This window comes from Mytilus trossulus, chromosome 3 (genome assembly GCF_036588685.1).
Source record: "Mytilus trossulus isolate FHL-02 chromosome 3, PNRI_Mtr1.1.1.hap1, whole genome shotgun sequence".
Taxonomy (NCBI): domain Eukaryota; kingdom Metazoa; phylum Mollusca; class Bivalvia; order Mytilida; family Mytilidae; genus Mytilus; species Mytilus trossulus.
In genome coordinates, this window is record NC_086375.1 from 60,782,608 (window position 1) to 60,803,390 (window position 20,783).

A 20,783-nucleotide genomic window follows, 5' to 3' on the forward strand; every position below is an offset into this window, starting at 1 on the left:
CGTGTCTGTAAACAGTTTTTGACAGACAGAGTACATACCAGAGGTTTATTCTGATTTGAGCTTTTTTTTTAAAAGTATATTATATAGTTATAAATGGAAAAAATAAACTCAAATCAAGAAATCATATATATCCAGTTGTAGTTGCATTGGAAACGATTCTACGGTTCAACCTTGGACATGAATATCAAGTCAAAAATGATCTAACCAAATGCCCTATCACACTTTAATTTCAAACGAAACCATTATAAGAATGACAAGTTTTAATTCTGAAAACAAAATGACATTAGTTGGTAGAGCTCTTGACTTACGAAACCGACATGCTGCTTCGCCTATCAACTTTTTAAACAATATATTTATAGGAAAATCCAGTAGGCTAGACAATATTTTGATTGATAAGTTAATAGCATGACAGATTAAACCATGAGTAACATAACACGTTATGTTTGTACAGTTTAGTTGTGTTATGTTATTTGATCAAAACTCTGTGGAGATATTTCAAATAAAATATTATGCAACCCAAAATAAGAACAACCTACAAACCCATTTGCTGAAGTAGAAAATTGCTGATAATAAGAAATAATATCATCATTTGGTTATAAAGGGTAAGATAAGATGTATTTTGTAGTTCTTGTGCAATAGTTTTGGGTGGCCTTTTGTAAATAAAGGCAACAGTAGTATACCACTGTTTAAAACTCATAAATCCATGGACAAAAACAAAATCGGGGTAACAAACTAAAACCGAGGGAAACGCATTAAATATAAGAGGAGAACAACGACACAACACCCAAACGCAACACACACAGAAACGGACCAAGCATCAGACAAAATCCCACGATAATAACAAATATAACAAATATAACATCTAAACCAAATATATGAATTTGGGATAAACAAGTACTGTGCCACGTCTTATCTTAATATCTCAAAAATAAGAGAAAACAAGAGAATATCAAATCAACGCTTGATTGTCAAACACTATGATTTATAGGGTCTCATTCGAAACGAAATAATTTAGATTTCCACAGTCTACTTCAAATATTGAAGATTTTTCAATTTCGTTCAGAAATAGTTGCCACTGCACGTTCACAAACAATTAACCACTATACATTGATATCATCTGTACTGTTATGAAAAATTAAATAAATAAATCAAGTAAATCAGAGGTATGATAATATGTATTTGTTTTATGACGATTAGAAATTTGAGGGGCAGCACTTTCATAAATGTCAAAAAAACTAAACAAATTGACCATCACTTTGATCAAGTAATAAAGGAGAATAGTAAACAGGGACTGCACATTATCTTCCATTTGTTGAACTAACTGATAATAATCTGGAAGAAAAAGTAAACAATTGATAGCGAATTGTGACAGTCTAGCGAACAATTTGATTTGCACAAATACTTAGTTGACGGATTTTTATATGTTGATTGGATAACCTTGTTTTAGATTAGCTCATCTGACAACAGAGTAAATTTTTCCAAATGACAAAGTTTATTTAATCGATTTTATTATTTGTTCGTTTCCAGAGAGAAACAGTTATGACTGAATTTTAATTTAGAATATAAGATGGAATATTAACTAAAGTTAGCAAGCAATAATTTACGAAAATATTTAAAGATAAGTTGTTGTCTATGGTCTGCATAAAATACTTCAAGCAATGGTCAAATGGTCAAGCAAATGTCAAAAAAGACTTTACGATAGTGTTTTCATTGAATTTAATTAAATATGGGTTTATTTAGGAAATGAAACTAGGCAGCCGAGCCATGTTAATCATATCATATCTTTTACACCTATGCATGCCTTCCATATTTAGTAACTCTAATTAAACAGATAACACTAATTAAAGGAAATTCTTAAACAAAGTTTTAGGCTTGTACAGCAGACGCAGTTTTCGTCTACAAAAATGACTTGTCAGTAACGCTATCTAGGTCCAAACTCATATTAAAAGCTCACAAAAGATACCTATCTAACTATGTTATTTGCAGATTCAACCACAACAAAAACAAAACATAAAAAACCAGAATACCGAGAAAACTAATATACGTACAGAGACACTTGAAACACTCGGTTTCATCAATACAAATCCCCTTTAAACCGAAAGTGATATCGTGAGCTACATACTGCTCTGTTTGGGACACATACCGTTTTGCCCAATGTCAGTGTGTTTTAATTGGTGCAATTACGTGATACACTGTCTAAGAAATGTTTAACACATCTATTTCTAGTTAAATTTATCGGATTTTCAAAGAATTTCCGTAATAATTCACAATAGATTGTAATGTCTTATATTATCTCGTTACAATGAAGACCTGTTGGTGATCTTCTGCTGTTGTTTTTTCTATGGTCGGGTTGTTGTATCTTTGATTCATTCCCCATTTCCATTCTCAATTTTATAAGGTCTGTCTTTGAACTTTTCAAAAACATCTGCATGTAGTAGATAGTAAAATGAAATTGTACGAAAAAAATTCTACATTTTGTGTCGGTATATTGCATAAAGCGTTATGGTGTAATACCACCATTGATTTTCCCCTATTGTTAAAGTTGTACTTTTCAAAAATATTGTGCATAATTTATCTTTATTTCAAATAAAGAAATTATTTGTATGAGTAAAGTTTTATCCTGTCCAGTACATTAGCAAAAATTTCACATAACATTTTATTACATATAAAGTTTACCATCACGAGAAGTTAACAATTACATTTCTCGACTTACTGCAATAAAATGTAGGATTAATTGCCTACGACTGTCAAATTCAAGGGAATATTTTTTCGACCGATTTTCGTATACAACCGGATGAAACATGCCATGATTTGATGGTATTGCACCTTATCATTAAGTCTTTTTAAAAACATTATTATGCACCCTTGTTTAGATAGAGACATTATAAATGTATATTAAAAATAGAAAATATGGCATTAACTTCTTTAACAATTGATTACAAATCCTGGCTGGATCGAAACATAAAATTATACAGTTGTTAGATTTGGAACACTATAAAAGTGTTTTATAAACACACTAATACGTGATAAAGTGAAACAATTACAGTTTAAAATTCAGTTATTGAACAACTGAGGCTTAGTTATGCATGAATACAGATTCACAAGAAAAAGATGGTTACAACCATTTGAATTCTATTATGTCTTCGGGAAACAAAAATTTTTAAACACGCAAGGGCTTGTCACAACTTTTTACATTTGAAACGTAATTATAATGTAGAATTAAATGGAAACAGGCAAATCAAGACTGCTGCTAATTTTAAAGCAAAACAAATTAAAATATGGTCCTCGGTGAATTGGAAGTAATTAGATTTAATGGTAAATGAGAACAAACAGGTTTTTATAATCACTTTTAGCCAATAGTATTTGAAACACATAAGAACAGTTTTTTTGTTAATGGTCTCTTGAAAACTCATTCATTCGGTTCAAAAGCCTGAAAATATTAATAAATATTTCCGTTTTGGAAATAAATTGTGCATAGAACTAAGTGCTGTACGGACTTTTTAATGAAAACGTATTGGAAATATTTCATTTAACCAAACATGTCTTTTATTGATATACCAGAATAAAAAATATGTCAGACGTATTCATAAGATGATCGTGTTTTACAATAAGTTTAATTAGTTTTAAAAAGTAAAATCGCAATAATAGTGAATTCCGAGGATTTTTTTTTCTTGAGGGGCAAGCACTTCCATTATTTTTAATAACTTTTAGAAACAAGATAAAGAAGAATACGTATTTTTGGTTTTCACCTATAATATTAGAAATTTATGTAATATTCATGATGTCAATCTGAATTAATACTATAGTATCTATTTAAAGTGACTTATAGGTCCATTGAGCCGGGTGTAATTTAATTGAAATAATTCAATATTGTACATATTTTAATATGCACAATATCACTTAAATAAACATATTTGTATTGTATTGTAATGAATTTGGGGACGCAGGTATCACTTTGATGTCCCTCAGTAATTGGACAGATTTTAAAATTTGGTTGAGTAAATAAAGATTTAAAACAAGTATTTCATTTCATTTTATAATATAAGTTCCTTTAGATGGATTCTATTTTCATATCTTTGTTAAAAAGAGAACAGCAGTTCATTTTACGTTTTCTTTTTAGTTTCATCCTTAGAAGCTTGACGAAAACTGTATGCTGTTTGTTCAGCATGATCACCTCTTTGCCCAGACACATCTGAGCTAGAATAATATATAAATTATCAACAACCGGACAAGCCTTTCAAGTGAGAATAATTCTGTTAATTTTTCCAGTATTGATTTTTGCTACTTTTCTACAAAACCATAATTAGTAATGAAACCTTGATGAAAATAGAAGAGCCATATCTTTTTCAAGGGAAATGTTTAATACAATTGACTTGACAAAGCGTAGGCTTTGTTTCGAAATCATTTTATAGTGCGTGAAAAATAAGCATTAACTTGACTTCAGAAGGATTATATTTATTTTTGTGCAAACCTAATCCTCATCAATGGATTCACATCTCTAGCATTCTTGACACATAAAGCTGATATTTGTTATTGACTGTGAATCATTTCATGTTTTTTTCAGTTTGGCAATCATGGCAAATTCAACTGGAGACAGCTATCAAACGAAAATTTCGGAACATATTAGAACATCTACAATTATGTCCATGGAATCAACAATTAGACCACTGGAAAGTACTATAATCTATGTTTTAAACAATATCACAAACGACAGTACAATGCCTAATATAACTATTCTGAAGCCAACACCAATATGTACGGAGCCAGGTAAGGACATTTTCTTTTTATTTGTATATTATAATACGTTTTATGAGTTCAAAATAGAAAGGCTAAAAATCTCATCCAGTTTCTATCGTTAAATGAACGTCAATGCAACCGACCAAATAGTAAAAAGATTCTTTAAAAGTTCAGAAGGATAAAATGAAAACACTGAATGATAAATCTTATTAAGGGAGCTTTCTTATGAAGACTGATCACAAAGACATGCGTTCTGCTTTTGTTTTGATATAAGTTGCACGGTTAAAATATTGTGTACTAATCATGAAAATTCATTTGCTGTCCTATTGATTCCACGCCTTTTTTTTTTTAAATTTGTGCACGTATTGTTGACCGTTTGGTCTAAGGCACATTCCACAGTACAATCGGTGTTGATGTAGCATCATCTGAAGCTCGAGTCCCGATGAGGAAACAATTTAAATCAGCAATTGCAAAAGTAAAGTTAGGGACATGAAAATACAGATTTTTGTGTAATTAAAATTTGCTGTAACAAAATCTTAGAAATTATTATAAATTAAGGAATGCATCTCCCTCATGCAAAGCTCTGATTTCTTTCACGGATTTGGCTATACTTTTTGGACCTTTTGGATTATTTAGCTCTTCATCTTTTATTTAAACTTTGGATTTCAAATATTTGGCCACGAGCATCACTGAAGAGACATGTATTGTCGAAATGCGCATCTGGTGCAAGAAAACTGGCACCGTTAATTTTATTAGGGGGAATGTCACTTTCCAGTTGCATACATAGTGACAGAACCCTACTATTGATTTGTTAAACGATAAGTAAAACAAAACCTTAACTCATCCCATTCTGTTCCAGTCATTTCCGCTGCGAGTCTCAACATTTCAATGTCTTGACTTCCTGAACACACTCTTGTAAATTTTTCATTTATATATATTATCATTCTGTTAACGACAGTGGTTAGTAAAACTTTCTCCAATCACCTCTTTTCAAAATCGTTAAGTTATTGGATCATGTAATGTATTGAACGTTAATTCATTTACTGAAAACATAACTTTTAAATCATAATACAGATTGTATAAAAAACTATTGACAAAAATACAGCTCTATGAATATTAAAGCAGCATTTATTTCGAATCAATTTTGATTATTCTCATGTCGCCCACAGGTTCTTCAATTCGTTTAAGACTTCAAACATAAGTTTTTAAAATAGTATACTATTTAGATTCATGTCCTGCATTACATATTTTATCTTTCCATATTTGATTTTAAAAAGTGAGAAGATTTCAAGAGACAACCAAAATCTTACGATTATAAAATAGGAATTAACGCCATGACAATAAGAGAAAAATAAGAGAACGAAACATAAACATTTGTGAACATAAGGCTACACAGAAAAGTACAGAATAAGTTAGACAAACGGTATCAAAATCTGTGATGAACTTTTGTGCTCCGTAAAGGTAAAGAATTACTTCTTAACTAATAACATTCTTCGTTGCTCATATAAAAAAAATCGATAAATAAAAGTTAAGATTGTATAGCATAGCAGATAGTTGTATACCGTGTAACCCACAGAAATGTCCAAATTCAGAAACAGTATAGGTATCTTCTCGAACCCTTAACTGAAAGAAAATCAAGTTCGATATAGAAGAATCCAGGTTTTTGAAAAATCACGACAATCATTTTGACTAACACTTGGATATCAACAATGAAGGTTGCTCTAAATTCGAAAGAGGGGCTTAAATGTTCCCTTGAAGAATTTTTTCTATCGGTTTTGTTCAACTCTTCCCCTGAAAATTTGTGTGATTGTTTCAAACAATCAGTCATTTTTTATTAAGATTAATATTGTTTCTAATAGTTTATTATCGTACCCATGTCTAATAATTAGAAAAACAATCAACCATTCCATCGGAGCACATGAAAGCTCAAAAAGTACACATTATAAAGAACTAAAAATAAAACAAGAAAAATGCTAGTATGTTGTCTAATGAAATGTCATTAAAGAAATTCCGTGATTCCCGTGATTCAAAACCGATTAAAATGTTGTTGACTTAAAATGGTTTTAATATTCTATCTTTATTGTTTGGATGCTAAATATTAAACCAAAAATAATATCGCATTGATAAATGTATCAGTTTACAGCACTGACTATTAATCTAATTCGATGCTTCCATGAACTATAAGTAGATTAGCTTTGAATCCTATCGCATTAATGCTGCCTTCTCTAGAGTTAATTTGTAAATGGCTTATTCATAACGGCTGATTCAGCTGATGCTGTAATAATACAAATCACTCACTTCGTGCCCAACGTGGCTTTATTAAAGCTAAAACGGGACATGTGATGTAAAAAATCCGATAACAGTTGCAACCTCAACGTATTGTCATTAATATGAAATTATATGCTTTTATATTTTGTATATTTAATAGTGCATTAATATTTTTGTGAGAGAAAAGCAATTTGCTGTTCGACTAAATTTTTGTTATTTATGAAAAAGTATAAAATCCCTGTTCCTAAAATTAAAATCATCTCTAATTAAAACAACTGAAATCAATGGAAATAAAAACCCAACAGAATAGCTATAATGATACTCTAGGAACAGATATTGTTACAAAAAATAACCATAGGTCTGTCGTTCATATATTGTCTACTGTATAAATTTCATACAAAGTAACTGAACAATTTATTGTGGAAACTCCTTTACAGCATTTCATGAGTTTCCACCAGATGCCTTTACCAACACACAGAGAGAACATGGCGCCTTAATTGTACATGTGATGGTTGTTATCTATATGTTCGCTGCCTTAGCTGTCGTCTGCGATGACTATTTTGTAACTTCATTGGACAGGATATGTCAAGTAAGTGTCTTTAATTTTTTTTTCAAGAATTAACACAGTTCTAACAAACGAGAATTGTCTTGTAGAGTAAGAACATATGTTATACTATTTTCTCACTAAAAGTGAGAAGGTTTGGTACCATTAAAACATTCAATGCCGCGGAAAATTGTTTCACCTGTCCTAAGTTAGGAATCTGATGTACACAGTAGTTTTCGTTTTTTATGTAGTTTATACATGTTTCTCGTTTCTCGATTTTTTTATATAGATTAGACCGTTGGTTTTACCGTTTGAATGGTTTTATACTTGTAATTTTGGGGCCCTTTATAGCTTGTTGTTCGGTGTGAGCCAAGGCTCCGTGTTGAAGACCGTACCTTGAACTATAATGGTTTACTTGTAGAAGTTGTTATTTGGATGGAGAGTTGTCTCAATGACAATCATACCACATCTTCCTTTATCTATATTCCATTTTAATTTAAGGTATGATAATGCTTGGAGTAATACTTGTAAAAATTCTATTCATTTATCATATTTTCAAACTCAATTAGAGGGATCAAGGACTAAACCTTCCTCTTTTATCAATTTAGAAAAGATTTTTTTATCTGACTGTTTGATAACCAATATATTAAAAAAACAAAATCAGAATAAAAAAAAAAGCCTAAACAAAGTTGATTTGTGACAAAATAACTTTATATCAGTAAACCTTTGTGTGACCTGTATCTGCAGCAATATGACTACAATTTTTTCAAAACTACAAAGACATTTATACTTTGAATAATGCGCAATACATTAACATGACAACCATTTAATTAAAACTTTTTGTCTTAAATATCTTTTGGAACCCAAACCCAAATTCAACTCTTACAATAACTTTAAGCCTAAAACTTAACCCTTGCCTGGATGAATCCACAACATAATCATGAATAGACTCTAATCTAGAAAATTACAAGGATCTTTTCGGGCCAAGTAAATGTTTTGTAATACCAGGACCACACATGGTTTCAATCATAAATTTTCATCTGCATTTTTGTTAATTGTATGATATCCCCATATACTGTCTGCGCCCGTGATACAAGTTTCAATCTATTCTGGTCTTTATTCTGAAATGACATCTTAAAGGAATAGGTGCATTCCTTGTGTTATCATCTTGTCATTGGATTGACTTTATGTTTTCAATATATTTGTTTATTTACATTTGAGCTAGATTATAGCATGTTACTTTGATACTTTAAAAACATTCATTGCATTAATCTATAAGTCTATTTAAGTTGTCTTGCAAAGATATATCGAACGCTGTTTATTACAATGATATTCATGTAAGTGTGTTGCGCGCAATTTTTATTGTGCTAAAATTCAAATAACTATTACGAAAACAATTAAGTGAATATAAACATAGTATTTCAGATCATAATCTGTTTATTGAACACACTGTTCAAGATGATGTTATGTTAACGTCAAAACATAATGGCGATGAAGTGATGAAAATTGAAAATCAATGAATTTTTTTCAGTGTTTTCGATTACAAAATTATCAGTTGTCAGTCAGCCTGGCACGAATACATATTCATGCAAAATTTTCATTTATTCAAAGGACCCAAAAATAAAAATAATACATAAAATGAAATACTCGATTGAAATAAACAAAGAAAAATCAAGGCAACAGTGTTTTCTGGTGTTTAAAAGACATATCGAAAATACGACAAAAACAGACATGTTTTAGGTGAATCAATCACTGTGAAAAAAATTACAATGACCCAAAAAAATGACAGAAAGACAAACAAAGGACTTCAAATATAATACAGACGATTCAGCAGATTGAATAAATCAAACTCTACTACTATAATTATGTTTTAGTCTTCGACGTGTTTGACAATTGTAATCAGTTAAGTTTTTCAATTTTAAAATTGTTTGTATGCACATTGAACGACAAATTTATGTGACGTATATAATTTTTCTGACGTCAGACACTTAAATCAATCCATGTGTTCGTAGATAGTAGATATTTTTGTGTCCTGTTAAATTGTTCCTTTTAAAAGTTTCGGTTTCTCATAAATTCTATGTATAACTTTTGGACTAGTTTGAATCTCGGTCTTTTTCTGTAATTTATTCTTACATACTTCTCTATGCGTACATTGCCTATGTAAATTTTAAAATTGTTTGTATGCACATTGAACGACAAATTTATGTGACGTATATAATTTTTCTGACGTCAGACACTCAAATCAATCCATGTGTTCGTAGATAGTAGATGTTTTGTGTCCTGTTAAATTGTTCCTTTTAAAATTGTTATACGATGATGACTGATGTACCCATATTTTGACTATTTTATTAATTGTGATTGTTTATTTAACGCATCATGTAAATGTAGCGGAATTTGATGAGACTGTTATAAAAGTGAGAGGGTTAGCGCTATAGAACCAGGTTTAATCCACCATTTTGTACATTTGAAAATGCCTGTACCAAGTCAGGAATATGACAGTTCTTGTCCATTCGTTTTTGATGCGTTTTGTTTTTTGATTTTGCCATGTGATTATGGACTTTCCAAATTGATTTTCCTCTGAGTTCAGTATTTTTGTGATTTTACATTTTGCTGGTTCCAATCTTTCTTTCCTTGTCCGCTATTAAGATGAATAATATGTTTTATCTTGATTTAGCCATCTAACGATTTCCTTTCATTTAAAATGTAAGAAGTGTAGTTTATCAACCCTCTTGCATTTTATGTAATCCTTTCTTTTAACTGAAAATAGATCTTTATTGCTAGCTATAGACAATTTTATAGTTCTAAATAAACAGTCTAGACCTATATGAATAAAATGACGCGTTAAGTATAAATAATTACTTATTACTGTGGCAACATCATTATAAACTATCAATGACGTGCATTAGAAATTTATCTATACACTTATATCCTATTTTTACTTGAAATATTGTACATGACAAAATAAATCGTGTAGGTTTTTTGTCTTTTAAAAATCACACCAGTTTTATCCCGAGAAATTTGCTCGAAAGTGTGGAGCACCTTAGTTTGTCTCCAATATTTAGTATAGTTCGTTTTGCTCCTTCCTACTTTTCTGTGTTTTGTAATTTAGACTGTTGTTAATAGGATCATCTATTTCATTTGTACATGGCGTCGTCATTATTACTTCAACATATGCTTTTAATTGCCCATAGGTATATTATCCCTAGCAATAGTTCTTTCGCGCGCAGATTTTGCTGCCGTTTTCTTAACAATTTGCAAACCAGATGAGCTATATGATCGAAAGAGACATAAAAGGAATAGCAAAATCAATTAATGTCATATGTCCTACAGAATACATAACCGGTATAATAAAGGTTATGTTATACTTATTTACGATTTATAGAAAATTGTTAATACGATTGGCATTTAATTCATGCAATAAAATAGCAGTCTGTTAGTTCAGCCCAAAAATGTAATAAAAAAGTAGGAGATATAGAATTATTTTTGAAAACTTAAAGATATGTTTCATGTTGTATGCTGTTCTATGTATCTTTTGTTGTTCCATTGAAAGAGATTAAAATGGGGAAGATTTAGTATCAAAACAAAATTTTAACACAGCCATGTGTTTATAGACATAGTAAGTCAGAGTCCTTGTCAGTGGTTGTGTCCAGCTAAATATAAGTGTTAAGTCCTTGTCATTGGATGCTTCCAGCAAGCAGTGGTTGTTTCCAGCTAGAATTTAGTGTTGAGTACTTGTCAGTGGTTCTGTCCAGCTAGAAATTAGTGTTAAGTCCTTTTCAGATGTTGTATCCAGCTAGACATAAGGTTTAAGTCCTCGTCGAATATTGTTTCGATGGTAGATCTCGTGATAATTGTTTCAAACTTAAGACTATATAGACTCAATACTATTCTAAAATAGTATGTTACGTGTTTTGTAGTTGTTGTGTTGTTGGGCTGATGTATACAGGCGTGTACACCGTAGCACTTTTTAAAATATTAACTAGAAATGATCCTATGTATCGTTGTAGAAACTTGGCTTTAGTGAAGATGTCGCTGGGGCAACTTTTATGGCTGCTGGTAGTTCAGCACCAGAGCTTTTCACCGCTATTATAGGTAAGTAATTTAACAAATTTGTACAGTTTCGTTCATATAATTTGGTACTTGTAACAGTTATGTCTATCCATTTCCAAATATCTTATAAATCAAAATTATGTTGTTAGATAATTACATAAAATATGCAAAGGTGTACAGGGTATTTATGTACGTGGCCGAAAATAAATTGTGCAAGCGGACAATTAGGTAAAAAATATTTTAACAGATCAATGAAACAAAAATATTACCATAAAAGTAAAATGAGAAGCTCGCAATTACTCAATTCAATTACATCAATATTGCAATTAATTAAAACTCATTTCTTTATCGCATCGTACAATCTGTCGATTATATTTGAGTCAACATTTGACGGATACAGTCTAATACATATATAATATATACTTTAAGTTATACCAATGTGAAGTTTGATTTTTGAATCAAAGTTTAACGACAAATTGTTTAAAACTACAAACATTATTGAAAACTAGCTTTTGAGTCAGTGAAAACTAATTTATTCTAGATAAAAACTATACACATATTCCCTGATAGTTGTTTAAAAAAGCATGTATGATAGGTGCTTGCACGTTTTGTTTTTAGTGAGGTTGAAAAAAAAGACACCACTGTTGCTTCTTTTCCTTTCATAAAGACTTGTTTGTTGCTATATATAGCTATATCTTTGAATAATATGACAATTGATTTTCAAATAATTTTCAAAGTCAAAATATATTTGAGAAAGAGACAATTAAGTAATGTTTACAAGAGTTATTCAGCAATTCAGTATTCAACCGAACATACTTACTTTGTTATCCAATCTTTCAGTCCGAGCTGTCTTCTTTTGAACAAAATGTAATGACAATATATGCAATTAAAAGAGATTGACAAAAGAGAACGTTTTAAGCTGATTGTTTAATTTTTTGCAGGTGTTTTTATAACCAAAGGGGATGTAGGCGTAGGGACCATTGTGGGATCAGCCGTGTTCAATATTTTGTTTGTAATTGGAATTTGCGGAATACTTGCTGGACAGGTAAATATAGCTATAGTGAGGGTATATTGAAAGTTGCTCAATTGAATTGAGACGGTAAATTAAACATACTTTATTATTTATTTTAAACGATAAAAAAAAACTTGTGGTAATTTTTAACAACATCAGACATTATCGCCTTTCGGTTAAGTAGTAATAAACAAAAAAGCACAAAAGAACGTCGGAAAATTTCGATCAATGTAAATACTCACCAAAGATACCAGCGTTATAATTTGATACGCCAGACCCGTGTCGGAGGGATGCTCAGTGGCGTCCCAATCAAAAATAGTTTTTTAAGGTCAAATCAAATACGATATTAAAGAGGATTAAAAATAATCATTCCTGAAAGTTGTACCAAATATTGCCTTGTAAAATCACACTTTTGTAGCTAGTTTATTTATGTTTTCTTAACTTGAATGTCTCTAAGGAACTTTCATAAAAAAGAATGACCAACAGTATTTGGTCTTAGGGAGGGACAAACCTTTTTTTGTAAAAAAATCTGTTATTCAAAAAAAAATTTGTCTGAAACTCGCATTACCAAGATGCTTGATTGCTTTCTCCTCTTGCCGGCTTGTTGTTTTATCCCTATAAGACTGAATCCATACAGGAACTTCTTAGGAAGAAAGAACTAAAGTTAGCAGTGTCTTTTAATTTTACTTTCTGCTATATAGATGATGTTCTCTCACAAAATATTCCAAGTCCTTTTTTCCTAGATTGTAACTACCGATTTAGTCTTATCACTAGGTTTGTACTTACATGATAGACATACAGTATCTGCTTTCCTTTCTGAAACACCTATAATCACCCTTGGGTTTTGATGGAGTTGCTCACTGTATAGTTTGTCTTTTGCTCTTTTTCTCTATTTTTGACATAACATTGTCAGTTTGTTTTTGACATATGTATTTGAATGTCCCTTTTGTATATTTTGCCTCTTTTTTAGCTGTCTGATACAGGTTCCCAATTCTATATCTCATTCTTTCTAATAGAATCGTTCCAACTTCATAGGGCAACCAATGATAAATTATATTTGTAAGGTCATCATTTCAAGATCGTATGACACTGATTACTTCTCACCGTGATGCGAAACAATAAGGTCAAATCAAATAGATGTTACATAACAAAGGGGGAGATTCTCATTATAAATAGTCTGCTGAGTTTATGTCAAAACCCTGTTTAGAATTCCATTGTCTAAGTGAAATGACCACTATGACGAGTAGTAGAGAGTAAGAGTAAAACAATAATCAAAAATGTAATACGATTCTAGTATATGTCATTAGGGGGTGCCGTATTGAAAGTCTCACGTGACTGTTTTTGTGCCAAATAACCAAAGCTGATATCGTTATATAATCAATCCTGCAATATTGCAACCTTTCTATGTAATTGCTTATAACTAATCGATGTCTTGTTTAAAGCAATATATGGCTAATGGTTCAGAAGAAAATAGTATCACATTCTGACAGTTCTCATGAATCAAATAAAAATCATTAATCAAAGAGTAATTTCTGTCAAGAAATGCATCGCACATCAGTTTCCTTTACAACAGTTTTATCATTAAATCCTACATAGTTTACTTAGTGCCTTATTATGATCAAACAATGGATTTGAACAGGAGTAATACAAAATATCACTTCTTGCCCCAAAAAAGGATATTTTTTTCCGAAACACCGGCGTTAATTTGGATTTTTGGGGTTTTTGCTTCACATTCCCAAATTTTGATTTGGTATTTTGGTTATATGCATTTGTCTGGTTACTATGCATCTTTTGAACCACGTGTTGCATTTCTTTCTTCGCATGGAATATTCGATTGTTTATCCCGTTATCTTTTTCCTTTCTTTTTTTCAATATGGAACGGTTGTAGATCAACACATGCTAAGCAGGAATCTGATGTTCAGTGGTTGTCGTCTTTTTATGTGGTTCACAAGTGTTTCTCGCTTCTTGTTTTTATATAGATTAGACTGTTTGTTTTTCCGTGTAAATGGTTTAAAACTAGTAATTTTTGGGCCCATTTATAGTTTGCTGTTTGGTGTAACCTACGGCTCCGTGTTGAAGGCCGTACGTTGGCCTAAAATGGTTTACTTTTATAATTTGTTACTTGGCTGGAGAGTTGTGTCATAAGCACTCATACCAAATCTTCCTATATCTATCTATAACAAATGACAAAAAAATATTACAGAATAAGATTCAAGTGTTGACTGCTGATTTAATGCAAGGGAGACTTTTAAGCTAATTGACATTACAATGAAGACTATTTAGCTGTTTAGGCATTGTTTCAGAAAGTTTTAGAAATCATAAACAATATGATTTTAGATGTGGTGTCTTTGTAAAACAGACAAATCAGGAGCCTGTAATTCAGTGGTTGTCTTTTGTTTATGTGTTACATATTTGTTTTTCGTTCATTTTTTACATAAATAAGGCCGTTAGTTTTCTCGCTTGAATTGTTTTACATTGTCTTATCGGGGCCTTTTATAGCTGACTATATGCGGTATGGGCTTTGTTCATTGTTGAAGGCCGTACGGTGACCTATAATTGTTAATGTTTGTGTCAATTTGGTCTTTTGTGGATAATTGTCTCATTGGCATTCATACCATATCTTCTTTTTTTATAAAAATACAGAACGTAAAAACTGACCTTTAAAGCCGGATTACTTTTATTTTCATAATCAACATAAAAATACTTAAAGCTTGTTTTCAATGACTAAGAGCATTGTTTGAGATATGGTACTTTTATTGATTTTCTTCTGAAATGTTTTTTTCCGTTATACGGATATGATAGCACAATAGGTTGTTGATCTGTTTAAGTTTCGTTGTTAGTCAACTGATTACCTGAAATTGGAAAGTTAAGCACACACAAATGTTAACCTGGCCAAATGTTTATTAATTTGTTGTTTGTTCAGAAACACGAGTGTCAAATATTTAGTTCTGTCTTAAATCAATCATAAGTACTCAAGCGTTTGACAAACGATATGGACGCTTGTCAATTGTTTAATGTCATAATTTGACCTCTCATCTCCTCTGTTGTTTTTATGTTTTGCTGGGTTGCTGGTGCATTGACGGGTCCTTTACAAATACATCACATTGGAAAATGGCTATTTGCTATTCTATCGTTCTCCGTCAACTTCGATCACTTTCAATTTCCTCTAATCTTCTTAATAAATGGTCATAACAACAAGGTAATATTTTCCTTAATGACATAGATGAAGGAGCACTAAGTTGTCACTGCTACTGTAAATAGGATATCTCCAGTGTAAGAAGGATACCAATAATATTAGTATACATTATGACGGAAACTTGTAAGAAGTTCGTTAATGCATTATTGGCATTTATCATATATCTGATTTTATTCAGACATTTGTAAATCTTTTTGAAGGAATCATCGGAGTTTCTATCGATACTGTTTAATTCAAATATTGAAATCTATTTTTTTACGCTGCTTAACTCTACTCACATTTCAATACTACATGTCTTACTATCATAAACTATCTTTTAAAAAATATGGTTTATTTTTATAATTACGATTACGAAAATATTTATAGAAAACTGGGCAGTGAAATAATATTTCAATTTATTTCAGTTTTTTTTTTTTTATCAAATTAGTAAACGCCTACTATATGAACTTTTGAAGTATATTTTTTATTGCCATTCGTTAAGTGTTATTGGATCGCTAATATCAAATACCCTATTGTCGATTGTTTAGAAGTTATTTATGTAACATACCCACCCACTGCTATTTTTAAGTCGTTATGACAACCTAGAACTTTTTCTCATTATGACATTTTGTTAACATGCATATTCCCTATTCAATTTCCACTCAAGTCAGGTGAAATGTTTCTTATTACCAGTGACATAACTCTATATCATAGATCTCACATAATGTCAATTTAGACATTAACAATTTTGTCAAGTTGCTTTTTTTTTTACACTAATTACTATAGGTGACATTGGCATGATGTAGTGGTTGGTGCATGCACAGCAACGGAAACTTATTCGGCCAAAATACATGGTTGTACGCCGTTTGTTCTTTGTTCGTACGATTGCTATCGTTTGAAAAGCATTTTGTACGGCACTTATATTAGTAAACAGCCAGTGTTTTAACACTAAAATAATTCCGTACACAATGAATTGCAAAATAGCATGACAAAAAAATCGTTTATAAAACACTATGCAATTATAAATGTTACTATTTTGTTCATGGTTTAAAAGGATACACATCAAATCTGTAATTACTCTGGCATAGCGTTTCAAATGAAATGCCAAGAACTTTGGTAAAAGCTAGGTTTCTAATTATTGTTATTTCAATTTCCCCATTGTGAACATTATTGATCGATAGCGTTAAATTTTGTAAGTTTTATGGACCTCCCCGTGTTGAATATTCATTTTAGGGAATTTGTACTCCTTTTTTTTACATCCCAGCAGGACTGTATATAGGCTATAAATTTCCAGGAGGATGCGATATTCCAGGGTAACATTTCCTATCATTATTTCCTTGAAAGACACTATTTAAACAAGGGTTTCAAGTGCCAAAGCTGAAAGTTTTTGGGATGCAATCATGATTTGGTTGACCCCTGAGAATAACTATGTCGCAGACGATAAATTCCAATTTTCCGTAACCACATTTCCGTCCTCTTCCACTCGATTGTAACATTACCGGATACAAAGTATTACCAGGTTTTAACGGTGTCACATATTATGAAAAAACAACTAACCATTATAGAGCACATGAGGTGACACAAGGTTTTGATGGTGTTTGCGTTGCTCAATCTGTGTTGTACTAAAAGCATCAATAAACGCCAAGTCTTTAAAATATTTAAAGCAATTGAACTCATCAACATTGTTTGAATATGTGATAGGTTTTTCATTAATGGACTAATTCATTTGAAACGCTTCCGCATCGCCTATATAAGGGAATATACGCGTTGATAACATAAAGTTATGTTCGATGTTGATTCTCCAGTATTACCGATATTTTGACTAAGTAGATATAGGAAGATGTGGTGTGAGTGCCAATGAGACAACTCTCCATCCAAATAACAATTTAAAAATTAAACCATTATAGGTTAAAGTACGGCCTTCAACACGGAGCCTTGGCTCACACCGAACAACAAGCTATAAAGGGCCCCAAAATTACTAGTGTAAAACCATTCAAACGGGAAAACCAACGGTCTTATCTATATAAACAAAACGAGAATCGAAAAACACGTATATATTACATAAACAAACGACAACTACTGTACATCAGATTCCAGACACTTTATCATTGATCATAAGGAAAGTTTCCGGGGAGACAACATCTGACAGACCTATATAATAATGTCACGGTTGAACTATAGCATATATGGAATTTTGCTTCAATTTCCTGCAGAGTCAAGTTTTGTTAACATTTTGTTGTTAAAGATCTCCGATGCAAAAAATAAAGATTTGAAAAAACATCCCTGAAATACTATAGATTTAGTTCTCAATTGACTCTTAATTTCAGTGTTGCGCAGATTCATGTCAATTTACAATGCTATTTAACTCGTCAACATTTGATTAAGCTTCCAACTGGTTTGATCAGAGCGTCACTGAGAAGTCTAGTCTGATGTATATCAAACGTGTGTCGTTCCAAACAATAGACAAAATTTATCTTAAAATGGCAACCTTTACTCTCGAAAATAGTTGTCAAGAATTAAGGAAGCTAATGTTAAGCAATGAACATGTTAATGTACACAAGTCTACTAGTATGATATATAACAGATACATTCAATGCCCTTGCAATAGTAAACCGAGTTTTTATTAGCTATCAAGAAAAATGCAGTACAAAAGTCGTGATTTGAGACTTGTTTTTAAATGAAGACATTTTTGCGATAATATATAAAAGTAATATATGAAATGGATATGACCCCAGGTGTTGCGTAATTAAGTTTGCGTATATTTTTTTTTAATAATTCAAAGATTATTGATTTCAGTTCACTTTGGACTGGATAAAACACATAGCTTAAAACTACCTTAACAACACATAAGTTCTTCTTTATATACATTGACGTGGAGTTATCAATTAGACAGTGATAAATGTTGTTTGCATCCACGACTTTCAAGACAACTCTGAGTACAGCTTGTTTCTATACATTTTAGAAAAAAAGTAACAGTGTTGATCATTTTCATTTAACTCTTAGATAACATTGATTAAGTTTTGAATTGGTTTTGTTATGATCATTTCACTCTGACTTTAAATTCATGAGAAAACATATACTATAGACATCAACTATATATACTTATTATAATTACTGTATTAGTATTGATAGTTAATAAGGTTTGGCATTGTTTTTGTGACAATTTAACAATGATGTCAAAAATCAGTTTAAGATTGTCATCTGGCTTTAAATGCTAAACGAAATCATTTGAAGCATACCTCTGTTAACACAAGTCAGTAGATAGATATAGGAAGATGTGGTGTGAGTGCCAATGAGACAACTCTCCATCCAAGTAACAATTTAAAAAGTAAACCATTATAGGTTAAAGTACGGCCTTCAACACGGAGCCTTGGCTCACACCGAACAACAAGCTATAAAGGGCCCCAAAATTACTTGTGTAAAACCATTCAAACGGGAAAACCAACGGTCTAATCTATATAAACAAAACGAGAAACCAGAAACACATATTAGACATATTATATCTATTTTATTTTTAAACATTTATATAAATATGTCCGCTAGAAATGAATTGGTGATTTAAAAAAAATATTAAAAAGATATGCCGAAGTAAACAAACACCTGTTATCCCAATTGAATGGAACCAGTGATGTTGTAACAGATTCTACAAAATTCTTGCCTGTAATATGAAGGATATTTAAAATTATTGCAAAACATATTACCCCCTCCTCACGCATTGGTTTCTGTTATGTTAAGGGGAGGTATATACATATCTCAGGTGAATTCATGTTTGTTTATAGCTGGTAACTGATGCTGATAACTCTAAGAACAGACTTGACTGTACATGGATAATAAAAAGAGTCGAGAGAAACGCGAGGAAAATTAAAAACACACACGTCGGAGGTAACTGATAACGTCATGACATAAAAGTGTACGAAGGATTGACATACAACTTCATAAAACTTTATATAAAAAACTAAAGACTAGTCGACACACACTCCAACAAAAACTGAGGTGATCTCAGGTGATTTATAAGGGTAGCAGTTTCTGTTCCACATACGGCATCTGTCTTGTAGCTCATGCATGCAAAAATCCGACAATAAGTCTCTGTCTGTGATGTCATAATCAAGGAAGAGGGGACTGGTTTGTGGTTTCGATAAAGAGAAAATATTCGTGTCATATGCGACACACATATTCCGTAACGTTCCACCAACTAGTTATGGCGTCCGTTTAACTTTCGGAGGTATGTCTACTTTTTGGAAACATATAAGATACAATCCTCTTTCAAGGAAATTATCATCAGAATTCAAGTTCTATCATGTCTTATAAGTTGAAAGACTATCAATTGTTCAGTATTATTATTTACTAAAAGTAGTGTGTAAAAGCCGGTTTTACTCATATAAAACCTTGAGCTCAAACTAGTGTAACACATATATGATAATTGTATGTGTTCCCTACCAAATATACCGTTGATGAATGAGTCAGTAAAAATGGAAAGGAAGCAAAATAATGAGTTTCTTTTCTTGATGATAACTTGTGTACACTGAATATAAAATGGAATGCTACAAACTAGTATTTAAGTATGAATCGGTGTTTTTTCTGTTAATATTTTTTGAATGAAATTGTCTTCGTCATATGAAAAGATTAAAATTGGTGTTATAAGGAAAAACACAAATAAAGACAGGTTATGTTAGATAAAAAAAAATACCATTGAAAGCATCTATTTAAAGCAGTTTAATGACTGTTTTTCTGCTCGTAGAACATGTAGACACTGAAGAATTCTGTTGACAATGTTTGAATTTAGTTATTTGTTTTTCTTCATAAATAGAAATCTTGTCTTTTTTTATCAATATATGTTATTATTTTTGCTATAGGTAGTTACTCTGTCGTGGTGGATGATGTGTAGAGATTCATTCTATTATTCATTGTCTGTCGTTGTTCTTATATTGGTAAGTCAATTTAAGGTTAGTATGGCAATGTACAAATCACATTTCAGATATATTTATTTGTTTTACAAG

The 20,783-nt window shown here is 31.2% G+C and overlaps 1 protein-coding gene across 3 annotated transcripts in view; it reads left to right on the forward strand.

Moving 5' to 3' along the window:
* Window positions 1-20,783, forward strand: part of LOC134712015 (sodium/potassium/calcium exchanger 4-like) — a 66,491-nt gene that overhangs the window by 25,869 nt on the left and 19,839 nt on the right. Inside the window, exons 2-7 of one of the 3 annotated variants that reach the window (XM_063573098.1) lie at window positions 4,121-4,241; window positions 4,565-4,767; window positions 7,443-7,594; window positions 11,557-11,641; window positions 12,541-12,644; window positions 20,640-20,729. In XM_063573098.1, the coding sequence (XP_063429168.1) occupies window positions 4,575-4,767; window positions 7,443-7,594; window positions 11,557-11,641; window positions 12,541-12,644; window positions 20,640-20,729 (624 nt within the window). In that variant the 5' untranslated portion in view covers window positions 4,121-4,241; window positions 4,565-4,574. Of the gene's footprint in view, window positions 1-4,068; window positions 4,242-4,564; window positions 4,768-7,442; window positions 7,595-11,556; window positions 11,642-12,540; window positions 12,645-20,639; window positions 20,730-20,783 lie in introns of those variants that run through there. The other 2 variants (XM_063573100.1, XM_063573099.1) reach the window with 2 other exon arrangements.